This window comes from Netta rufina (genome assembly GCF_964035555.1).
Source record: "Netta rufina genome assembly, chromosome: 15".
NCBI lineage: Eukaryota > Metazoa > Chordata > Aves > Anseriformes > Anatidae > Netta > Netta rufina.
In genome coordinates this window covers 2,695,730-2,708,389 of record NC_140138.1, presented here as the reverse complement: position 1 = coordinate 2,708,389, position 12,660 = coordinate 2,695,730, and the positions used below count along the sequence as shown (strand labels likewise).

At 41.8% G+C, this 12,660-nt stretch overlaps 1 protein-coding gene across 1 annotated transcript in view; it reads right to left on the bottom strand.

Moving 5' to 3' along the window:
• Positions 1-12,660, bottom strand: part of MAPK8IP3 (mitogen-activated protein kinase 8 interacting protein 3) — a 69,236-nt gene that overhangs the window by 41,284 nt on the left and 15,292 nt on the right. Inside the window, exon 5 of the mRNA XM_084296023.1 lies at positions 3,659-3,803. Coding sequence (XP_084152149.1) covers positions 3,659-3,803 — 145 coding nt within the window. The remainder of the gene's footprint in view (positions 1-3,658; positions 3,804-12,660) is intronic.

Below are 12,660 nucleotides of genomic sequence, written 5' to 3'. Positions count from 1 at the left end.
TATGGCTTGTCTCTTCCCTCCTGTGCAACTACGAGAAAGATTCTGGCTCTGCTCAGAACCTGCTTCAAGGCCTCACAAACCTTGGAGCTGTGATGCTTCACTCATTTGTAAGTCTTGTTCTACTGTTCTAATAGTAACTGCACAACATGACAAAAAAAAAAAATCAAATTCAAAATGGGATGAGAGAGGTCTGAAATAAATTAACCCTTTGCAGCCTTTTTTTTTAAAAAAAAAAAAAAAAATCTGGAATCTTATTAACATCTTCCTTTACAGACTGGCCTCTGTATGCTGATCTTAAAATAGCCTTCTATACATTGTACTGTAGAGGATTTACATTGCATTTGCACACTTGTATCAGAAATTAAGGTTTCTTAAAAAATATGCTACCATTGAATACTATCCACGTTTTGTTTAGTTTCTGCACTGTCAGTCTGAATAGCCCCCATATTCCCACATGGATGTTCAAATCGTCTCCCTGCACATTTGCTGATTTTACCGTCAAAACTGCGATTGAGACACTTTACTTAGGCTGCTACAGGTGGAAACCACACTTCCCACATGTACTTCATATTCTTGTTTTGTGAGCTACTTTTCTAATATGTAAAGAAAATAATAGGAAACTTGTTTTTTAAGAAAAAAATATGATTCAGTAAGCCTTATAATACTTCAACTGCTATTTGCCTGTTGTGCTTTCTACTGTACAAAGGGACAAAGAGTACCAATTGTAAACTGTAATCATAAAACCTCTTCCGTCCCCTCCCCCCAAACAAAACTTCTTTTGGATGAATGGATTCAGAGATCTCCTTGTATGCACTGTAAGTCTGTAAGCATAACCAAAGTCCTTGAGGATCTTAGCACTGTAAAAGAGACACCCAGATGGGTCAACATGTCATTCCTTGATCTTCAGAACTAGATGTTGTTCAGAAATCCTACACCATTATTGTCTATGCTATATACAGTGCTATTTATACTGGATATTTATCCTGTAACTTCTTGTTTATTGACATAATCTTTCCCTTACCCGGAATACACCCAAGTGAGTAATTACTCTGGCCTTTCATTTATTTTTGGTTATACATCTGAATTTTATATTTATCTAAAGTATGTTCTTTATCAGCCTACCAGCCTGCCCTGGAGAAATTCATCTCAAATGTAAACACTACAAAGACACTCCTCTTCACAGTCCAGAAGGTCTATTAAACTTCACTGGTATCCTCCTTCTATTGTCCTGACTGCTCCATTAACGCTAAATATTCCACTAACCATACAGGTCTCCTCTGCAGCCTAGGAGGCATTCTCCATAACCCATAGCTCACACAAAGAATACTCTCCACAACCACCACTTACCTACAGCCATACCTGTCAACCTCCTAAACATCAAATGTGTAGTAGTGACCTCCAAAATGCATTGCAAAGGCCCAACATTCATAGCAGTCATATGTCACCATGAGTAGCCACAATTGTATGGTTATAACACTGAAAGCATAGTACATAAAAACAAAAACGTTAAGGACTTTCAACTCCAAATTATTATATAAAATAAATGTACAACTGAATCTAAAAGTAAAGTAATAAAAACAGCAGCTTAAACAGAAAATAGTAATAAAAAGTAGAAAAGGACACTTAAAACATAAGTACAGTATGGCCCCATGAAATAGAAAAACTAGTCAGAAGAGTCAGGATATACAGATTGGGAAGGTGAGTTACATGTGTGCAGTCAACGTCAACAAAATATCAAGAGCAGCTGAAGAGGCAAAGAGTATAGGAGCACTACTGCTGAGATTTCAGTCATGCAGAATAGTTGAGAAACAGCACTTCAGTCAGAGTAAGTAGCTTGCACAAGAAAAGTTCTGCATTCCAAATTGCAAGTCTAGCAAGTCAGTTAATCACTCCCTTTAATTATTCACAGGTTTGTTCCATACTCTTAGGAAATCCACCATAACACATTAACCATCCAAGTCTTCCATAGCCCAAGCTCTCTATCTGCAAACTACCAGCTGTCCTCCTTCAGACCTGCTGATTTTTTTTTAACAAGTACCAAAAAAAATCCCAGCACTACCCATCAGACACATGTAGTATCTGACTTCAATAGCATAGTACTACCTCTGCAACCAGAGGTAGTACCTCTCCTAGTACAGTAGGTAGTACAGTTTCCTGTAACCAGAAATTGACTTTTTGTCTGACACCACCAAGAATAAGTTACTAAATGATCAAAGCAGTAACCCTCCATTATCTGAACTTGGAAATCAAAGCTTACAATTTATTTGCATTCCTGTTGTATTCTCCTGCAATGGAGATGCCGAGTTATCAATGAGATCCACTCAACTCTCACTAAAAAGCTTCCAGAAGCTCTGCAAGGGCATGGCTTAAAGAATTATGCCTTCAGAAGTCTGGAAGGTGGATCTAACCCCAGCTTCCTACCAACTCTCCTATAAAAACTTGACTGCCACACATGCCTCATCACTAGAGAGCTCAAGAGCATGTCCATACCACAGCACTGACTGGAGACCATAGCACTGACTGGAGACCCCAAGGAACAGACTCCTTCCAGAACTAGAAGTATTGGTCTCTGTACATTTTGGTTGCTGCATGCATCCCTGCAGCAGTGGTGTGTTGGCACAGCACTAGTCTGTCTGCAGTAACGCATTCATACCATATCTTAATTTCCTCATCCTTGATTATGCTATTGCTCCATGGCAATGCTACCTATTAATTACAGGTAGAGTCTTCAGAAACGACTGTAGGACCTAGCAAGCATTCTGCAAGTTGCTACATTTCCCAAGACTCTGTGCCTTTAACACTACAGCAAGGGTTCGGTTTCAAGTCCTATCCAAAGATCTTGATTTTGGATTTCCAACTTCTGCAACGGCAGAGGCTTGACACAGTGCTAAGCTCTGTGCTGTGCTGGGCCTGGCTACTTTCCATTGCCTGTGTCAAAAAAAAAAAAAAAACAAAAAAAAAAAAAAAAAAAAAGAAATGAAGTTGCTAAAGTTGCTGCTTCGTGTTCTATGTAATTGAATTTGTCAGAATTTCTTGAGCTATGCATCAAGGAGGCCACTTGGATGTAAACAGTGTAAGTCTAGAGCAATGGACTAGATGTGTGAGAAACCGAAGAGCTTTAAGCACAGTGCAGGACCTGGGCATACAGAGCTTTTAGTATCCCTTTTTACCAAACACAGGAAGGCCAGAACAGTGATAAGTCAAGAAGAACAAACAATGAAGAGCAAGTGCAACCCAGTCCCTGGCCCCAGCTGAGGTACAAAAGCACTGGTCTTATTGAGGGGGAGAGAAGGGTCAGGTTTCATCATTTCCTCTCCCAACTAAGACAAAAAAGGTGTAGGATTTATCTTCTCTAAATTACTAACTGCCTCCCCACACATTCCTTTCAGCTTCGGGCCAGCCAAGTAAAGGAGATTAACACTGATGCAAGGAGAAAAAAGAAGCATGAGGAGCTATATTAAATCCCTCCCATACTGTATGCCAGATCTGTGAAAGGATATCCTCCCACCTACAGTACAGCTACCACCGGAGTAAATGCACAGCAGGAAGAGGCTGCAAAGGGTTATGGACACGGATTTATCTCCACCTTAATGAAAACATGGGATGCTATTGACAGTGGAAGAGTGGGAAACCCTTGCTCCGTGATGGTCTATAAAACCTTGTAGCTGGAGTTGGACTGCAGCTGGCCGAGGTCACTCAGGTGCCAGTGGTCCAGTGTTGGGACGATCTTGGCCCCTATCTGCCCACGTACCATGCCATCCGCGAGGGGGAAGACATTCAGAGAGTTAGGACGTTCCTTCCTGCTAAACAGAGAAACAGAGAGAGAGGGAAAGCCAATCTGTTAGCTGCTTACAAGGGTCTTACACAAAAGAAACAACACACCAGCCTATGTGAAATAATCATCATTAGAAACTGAGTCACACTCCTCACTTAGCAGCTGTGTGGATTCCCAACCCCACACCTCCAAAGGGTTGTCTGTTCAGACCCAGGGTGTCTATTGGTAGAGCCATGAATCTTCCTGGGGAGAGTCTAAGAAGGCAGAGGCATTCAAATGACCAAAACAGGCAAAAACAACTTCACTATCAGTATAAAATATTGTGGGGAAATGTAAAATGCAGAGAACTGAGCTGATTTAAGCCAGTGTATCCTCTGAGAAATGGAGGTGCTGTGAGCTTCAGTAGACAACTCCCACAAAAAAAAAAGAAAAAAAAAGAAGATCCCAAAGATTCTAGAGATGTCATCACTGAAACAGGAAAGAGGCTTAAGTGAGACATCTACGTGTCACTTTGTATATTCCACCCCAAATCTGATTTGCACCAACAGCAGAAATCAGTGGGTTTTGGATCACTTCAAATATTAAGCAAGACAAGTAATACTTGGACTCTCTGATCCCCTCTCCATATCCAATTATAGCTCACTGAAAATTCAGAATTTAAAGGAAGTTATAAATGAATTCATATGGCCAGATGTCTGTAACTGCATTCTCTTCAGCCCCCTCCTTTATTGCAAATGTAGGTGATTAGCTAGCTTGGATCTGATTCTGAATATACAAGCTGGTACACGTTTTGAGACCAAGTTCTAGTGGGAAAAAACGTAGAGCAATCAGTAGAAGTGGAAAAGGCTGAAACAGCATGCTGAAACCAGCATCCACTTTCATGCCGGAGGCGCAAGACCGTGGGGACAGACCACAGCTCCGCTTAGTGCATCGCCCCAGCAGCCTCTGCTAGCTGGACTAGTGGCCTTTGAGATGAACTGAGCTGATCCTGTGTGGCATTAACCCAAAAAGAGTTTAAGTGATGGTTTGTCACCTACTCCTGGATAGGACTATTCACACTTCACTGCAGGTTTCTGCTTTCTGGTGCAGAGAGTGATGAAATCTGCCATTCTGTACACCAGCATTTATAACAATAGACCTTTATGTACCTTTCTTTAACGATACTCAGCACTGGTTTAAATTGCCATGCAAAAAATGTTTGGCTGTGCATAAAGTAGTCAGCTCAAACTGCCCAACTGCCAATGTTAAGGCTTGGAAATCAAAGAAGGAAGGTGTCTAATCAGCACTGACACTCCAGAAACAGGGTACCAGTGAGCATCTCCTCAAAAGACAGAGATGTGCTCCCCCCCTTCCCCATCAGGCTCCAAGCCAACGCTGTGCAGTGGTGTTCCTAGACACAGAAATAATTTTTGCTAAGACTCAGCTAAGCCACAACCACTTCATCACAGGGTGGGACTGGATGACTTCCACAGCTCCCTTCCAACCCAGCCTGCTCTGTGATTGTGATCTGTGACTGTGGACAAAAGGACTGCAGCAGCACCTAAGGCCACCCCAGGGCTTACTCACACACACTGACACGGGCTGGGGCACAAGCCAGCTCATTTATGAAGAAAGAAAGTGCAATGTCTAACAGAATAGAAACGTGTGGAGAAACCAAATAGCCCAGCCTTTCCATTCTCAGCAACAGAGCATGCTGCTCCCTTGTGCCACTGCAGCTTCTGCTGAGGAGTAACTGCTTGCCGTGGCCCATCTTGGGAGGGAAGAGAAGGAAGAAAGGTGTTTTCAGTGTGGTCCAGAAAGGATATTTGGAATGCACTTTTCCTAAGAATCTCCATTAACATTTTCTCCTGAAAATCCTAAAGGTTCATATACGGAAGTTTCATAGATAAACCCTCTTACAAAAGCAGCACATGTATGTGAATTTTAAAGGAACACAGATCACAGACATTATCTGACCGTATTCACTTTTGCTTATAGAGAACACACTATTGCAGTTTGCCCAAATACTGATTTATCACCTCCATCCTGCCATTTACACCTGCTCCTAATAAGTCAGGATGCAAGATTTGTGACAAATCCCATTTACCTCTGAATGGCTTCCTGCATTTATCTCTCCTTATCCTACCTCTGACGCTGAAACTCCGAACAGTTTCAAACAGCTGTTTTAAATTTATAAATAACATGCTAGGGAAATTTTTCCCCTTAAATGAAATATTCACGCTGGCACTGTACCCATGAAAAGTATCATCAATTATACACAAGAGATTGTTAAACGACTCAAAATTAAAAATTAGAGCTTTATGCCACAAAGACAAAATTCCTACTTTGACAGTTAAAGACATAACTTCTGAAGGGTCCCAAAGATTCTAACCTTTGTCAGTTAGAAAAAAATATACTTCAGGCCATTTTCTGAGCTGCTTTAACTATTAGTTTTTTATCTTCTTTCTTTCTTCAAGTTAGAAGGGTGGTCCTATGGGATTCATTCTTCCCAGCTGTATGTAATTGGAGAAAAGTCCCTAACGCTCTAAAACATTATTTAAAATAATTTATTTCTACAAAACAAGTGGTACAGTTAGACTATCTAACAATATGCTATAAACACTTTTGTGATTAGAGTGGTATGTCCTAATGTGGCAACACTGCCATATAAGAAATACCAGCCATCCCAAACATGCTGACACAGATACTGAATTATACTTCCTCTTCAGGTAAGCTTTATTAGATTTCTTTTGCGAGCCCACAGCTTGTTTCTACATTCTTATGAAAACACATTTAACATGCTAGGAAATGTAGCACCATGCTAAACAAAGAACAGAGGTATGAAGTCCCAGCAGCAGCAGAAGTTGTAGGATCTTCAGGAAGGTTGCATCAGTTTTAATGTAGACTGTTAGGAGAACTGCATTCCAAATTTCCTTTCTGAATTTTGTTGGAAACACTTTCCAGCCTCTTCTGCATCTCCCAGAGAAGAGCAAAAACTGCTAACTTAAGCTTTGCAGTACTGGGGCTGACTTTGCCAGTCTTCAAAGAAGTTTAGAGTATCCTCAAGGTTGGCATAAATTCTGAGTGCTCACTACAGCCCTTTGTACCTTTACACACCTAAGCCTTTCTGGTACAGGGGGACTCAACACTTGGTTAGTTCCACTTCATGTTACAAGATAAACAGCAAACACCTCTACAGAGGTTTGCAGTAGCCAAAACCTGGGTGAGAATGCTCTTTCAGTAACATCCTACAGCTTATAAAACTTAACAAAACAAAGTTTGTCAACATTTAAAAATAAGAACTGCCCTCTTTGTAGGCTAAGGGGGCACAGAACTCACTGCCTCGCCCAGAGTCAGATGTGCTTTCTGAGAGTTACTAATGCCATACATTTTCTGCCCTGCTTCTAACATATGCGTATTTTGTACTCTTTCAATAAAATAAGGGAGAAAATAAGTTCTGGGAAGTGAAGTGTAAATATCCAATTGCACAAGGCTGATCCTGTTTTGGTACAAGCTTCTTCTTGATGTGGTAGCTTGTTGCCCTCCCTTTGCATCAGTTAAGGGAAGTGGCACACATGAGCAAGTCTAATGCAAATGTCAGTAAACAAAGAGGGCAAACAGGCCAGAACAGTACATTTCCAGCACCACACCACTGCCACTCAACTGCAACCTCCAAAACCACAATTAACAAAATTAAGGTGCAACAATAGAATTTACCTTTTCCTCCATGACTGGCGATGACTGCAGTGACAAACATAACAGCCAAAACACAGCAGCAATCACACAAAAAGCAAGACAAAAAGAAAGAAAGAAAGAAAAACAACTATTAGAGAACAAAGGTCATGCAAACATGCAGCCCTACAAGAGACAGTGTAAAGAGACAGTGTATGCATGCGCCCTAAATCGCGCTATGTGAAGGTGTGCAACACACTCTTTACCCTCTCAGGTGGCAGTAAATACCCCAAAAGTTCTCGCACAAACTTCTCTCAAGTGACAGACAAACACACTTTGGGTACGTATGGTCTTACGCAAATATGCACCTTCAGAGCCTACCATACATAAAACACCCAAGCACATTCATGGATGAAAATAGGAAATGATACCTGTATCTTCCCCAAAACATCAGTGCACCAACAAACACAAATAGTGGTGTTCGTCCACACACAGCTGTGCGGTGACACAAAAACACATCTTTAAATGCTTGTGCCCAACAGGTAAACGCAGCACATGCTTGAACAGTGCAAAGCTTGAAATGAAGGAACAAGTCCCACTTCCCACTGGTTGTTCCTACAAACTCAGATAAAGGCCTGTCAGGGACTTTCACAGAAATAGAGTGCTGCTTTTTTTTTTCCCCTCTTCCAAGAGACTAGCAATATGCCACACTTCAAAGCATTCATCCAATACAAAGAAGCAATTCCTGAAAATTCTTGAAAATGAAACTTTTGCCCTTCAACCCTTAGAATGGTGGCCCTGCAGGTAAAACCAACAATGCTTTTCGCTATCCATCTCTTTCACTGAATGATGACATAAAGTCACAATTAATTTTAGCTTATTTGAAAATTCAGGAAGGGAAATCTCATTAAAACCAATTTCTACTGCGTACTCCAATCCAAACTTGGCAGGTGCATATGCATAGTGCCTATTTAAGGAGGGAGGCCCTGAGCATGCTTTTGCCTACAGCACCTTTAGATTTTATCATCTAAGTAACTGCACAGATATATTCTTATTTACAGAAGGATAAGTGGGAAGGGAAACAAGCCTAACCTACTCATACCATTACAATTGTGACCAGGATTAGACTGGGGCAGTTGTAAACAAAAAAAGTAGTCTGATGAGGATGTCTTTATGAACATCTGCTCTCACACTCAGAAGAGCACCTATAATCTACTGGCTCTTTTTATACCATGTCTCCTCTTTCTAGAAGAGGAGGAGAAGAGACCCATCATACCCATCTCTTTTATCTAGAGACGGTACTATCTGTCTTTTGATATTTTTCCTACAAAGATTTTTATATTTTGGACAGTTCATTTGGATATTAAGTATAATCTGCAATCAGGCAATGGCTAGGATGCCAGACACCAAACACTGTCTTCTGTAATTGTTTTTGTTCTTCTAAACCATTCTCTGTTGGGACACTGATTTATTGGTTTGCAGAAACATAGTACTGAGCACTTACTATTTAGACCACTGAACAACTACCACAACCTTTATTTCATCCTCTCTAGAAGGAATACTGTAAGATCCTATTTTCTGAAAGGACTATTTGATCCTCAGAAGAGGAAGGGTAATTAACTGTGGCTTTCCTTCCTTTACGTACACACTGTAAAAAGGTTTTGGTAGCCTTACAAATGAGATGATAAATACCTTATCAACCAAATAAATGAAGGATCTCTTTTTGAGGTACCAATATACATGTATTCCCGCTGCAAATTATTCTTGCAGCCAAGCCTACAAAAGTATTTTTAATTGATAGCGAATGTAATGAAGTAACACTACTCACTGTTGTTTGTTTTTGTTTTCCCCTGGGGGAGCTTGAGTCATGCAGCAATTGTGATTTAAGTACAATTGTCATTTTAGAAAAACAGATCCAGAGAGAAGGCATGTGCAGTTGACCAAATTTCAAGTTTTGAAATGCTTGGGATTTCCAAGACTATGGAAAGAGCTCATCCATACCAGAATGCTCCTGGTCCAATTCCTTATAGATCTGATTAAGAACTACACTATAAATCAGAGAGCACATGTAGAAGAAAAACTAGATGAGTCAGTCTGCCTTTCAAGTTGAGGTAAAGGCTGTTTAAAACCATGATCTTGCTCCCCCAAGATGTTGCTGAATCTTCTCTGTCTAGTGGATGGCAGGGTAGCTGTGCTTCTCTGCACAACAAAAGAAACAGAAGCACATGTGGACACTTTACTTCCAGCTACATTGTGCCATGTCTGCTCAGCAGCTCACAGCCTACCCAGCCTCCACCTGAGACATGGAAAGAGTAGCAAGATACAGATGCAGACATCAGCACGGCTGCTCTTTCTGTAAAATGTCCATGAATTTCAGATGGGCAAGCTCAGCTGGACTGAAAATGTGAGAAACAATCAGCAGCCAGTAACACAGGCTCGAGCGAGGATCTCAGTGAAGAAGCATTTTTATTTGCAATTGCAATGGCAGGCATCCTGCAAGGAGGAGCGTGCTGCAGGAATGCATCATAACCTTATATCCCCTATTACCTGACGCTTGATTCCTCCCACTTCCTCACTGGTGGAGTACTACAACATACTAGACTCTTTTTACTATGCTATGTGTGTACAATTTTATTTGGCCAACCTTTAATTTTTCCTTTCTCCCTTTTTATTTTTAATTCTCTCACGACTGGAAGGGCCTGTGATTCTTTGTTTTTGCTGATTTTGCAGCTGGTTGTTTTTCTTTGCTGTCCTTATTTTGGAACAGTGGGACCTTCCACTGTCCCACTGTGTGCTTAACACCCTGGCCACATACTGTTATGCCTGCACAATCACTTTCGGATATGCAAGGTTAGTAGAATTTTCCACTGCAAAAAGACAACTTTAAGTCTCATAACAAGACCTAGCCTACCCTGTTTATCCTCTACCACAGAGTGTCTAAGAGCTTGTGTAAAGTCATCTGACAGCAAAGGCACACAGTGCAGCAGAAGCCTCAAATACGTATGTTTTTGTAGTAATTGAGCTCATTTTCCTTCTGCATCCTACCTTCCTTCCAACAACAGGTCTATGGAAGGCTTTGCACCGTATTTTCCACATATGCAATGATGTTACACTGCCAAAAGTTGTGAACAAAACTATTAATGCCATCAAACTTGTGTGCACACCACAGGGTCACAGAACCATCTAGGTTGGAAGAGACCTCCAAGATCACCGAGTCCAACCTCTGACCTAACACTAACCAGTCCTCCACTACATCGTATCACTAAGCTCTACACCTAAACGTCTTTTAAAGACCTCCAGGGATGGTGACTCCACCACTTCCCTGGGCAGCACATTCCAATGCCTAACAACCCTTTTGGTAAAGAAGTTCCTCCTAATATCCAACCTAAACCTCCCCTGGCGCAACTTCAGCTCCTTGTCCTGTCACCAGGCACATGGGAGAACAGACCAACAATACCACCAGTACAGAACCAGAAGATAAGCCCCCCAGCCCAGCAGGATGCCCCACCTTCCATTCATACACACCACTCGCATAAAACGAGTGCTAGCTGGGGAAGGAATATCAAGGCTGCAGTGAACCTGGAAGGAGTCTCAGGCTATTTACCAAATGTTCTAAAAATTCATGGTTTTTACTACTTCCTTCTTGCATCCTTCAAACCTCTTTCATGTGGGGAGGCAGGGGGCTGTCTCTTTTTCCTCTCCCTTTTTCATTCTTACAATACTATTTCGGCAGTTTGAATTCAGCCTTCCCCAGAGCCGTCCAATTCAGCAAAAGGAAGGCACTGCTTCTAGGGTACTTGTATTTCTTAAGCCAAAGCCTGAAATTTCCTTTCTTCTTCATTACCTCAAACCCAACTGACATTTATTCTTGCTATCTTTCTTCATTAGTGATTTTGCTCTTTCTTCACATCCGAATTCTGCTTACTGCTCCTCTTTCACATTTCCTTATCCCTAAACGGATGATATCATTCTCCCTTCAAAAATGTTCATGACTTTCTGCTTATCAATTTTCCTAGTTTTGTCATATCCATGTCTTCTCCCAGGCTGTCCTTTGTGTATAGTCTGACATGCCATACCTTTTCTTAGCCTAATGCTTTCCAAAGATTTGGTTTTTGAGAGAAGCACAGCAGTATTAACTAAATGAAGTTCGGAGTTATTAAGAAAGACCAGTCAGATGTATTTTCTAAGACACAAGACAGGACACACCTATCGGGCAGTCTTTTTTGAGTACTCCCATGCAGCTGCTATTCCCCTAGCCAACAATGCTCTAATCCCATCGCAAAAGGCTACCAGATCTGCCAAGGCGCCGTTTGCCCTCAGTGAAGCCATGCTGACTGCCACCAGTCACCTCCTTATTTGCCATGGGCCTCCACGCAGTTTCCAGGACGATCTGCTCCATGATCTCACCAGGCACACAGGTGACACTGACTGCCCTGTAGCTCCCCAGCTCTTCCTTTCTTCCCTTTTAAATACGGAGGTTATGCTTCCCCTCTTCCAGTCAGTGGGAACTCCACCAGACTGGCACAAGTTCTCAAATATGATTGATAATGGCTTAGCAACTTCGTCTGCCTGTTCCCTCAGTACCCTCAGATGCATCTCATCAGGTCCCATGGATCTGTGCACCTTCAGGTTCTGTAAATGGTCTCTATGCTGATCTTCTCCCACAGCAGACAGCCCTTCATTCTCCAAGGTCCTGCCTTTACCTTTTGGGGCCGAAGTTATGTGGCTGGATCTCTTGCTGGCCAAAAAGTCTAAGACTTTGGCCAAAAAGTCATTGGGTACCTCAACCTTCTCCATATTCCAGGTAACCAGGTCTCCCATTTCCTTCTGGAGAAGGCCCAGACTTTCCCTACTCTTCCTTTTATCACCAATGTACCTATAGAAGCCTATCCTGTTGGTCTTGATGTCCCTGGCCAAATTTTATCCTAACAATGCTTCAGCTTTCCAAACCTGATCCTAGGCTGCTCGGACGATGTCACTGTATCCCTCCCAGGCTACACGCCCTTGCTTCCACCTCCTGTAGGCCTTCTTTTTCTGCTTGTGTTTGGCCAGAACCTCCTTGTTCATCCATGCAGGCCTCCAGGTGTTTTTGCCTGAGTTCCTCTTTGTCAGTATGCATTGCTCCTGAGCTTGGAGGTGACCCTTAAATATCAACCAGCTTTCTTGGTTGATATTTTGGTATATTACCATATTTGATATTTTTGGTTTCTTTTCTCTTACCTCTAGGGCTTTGT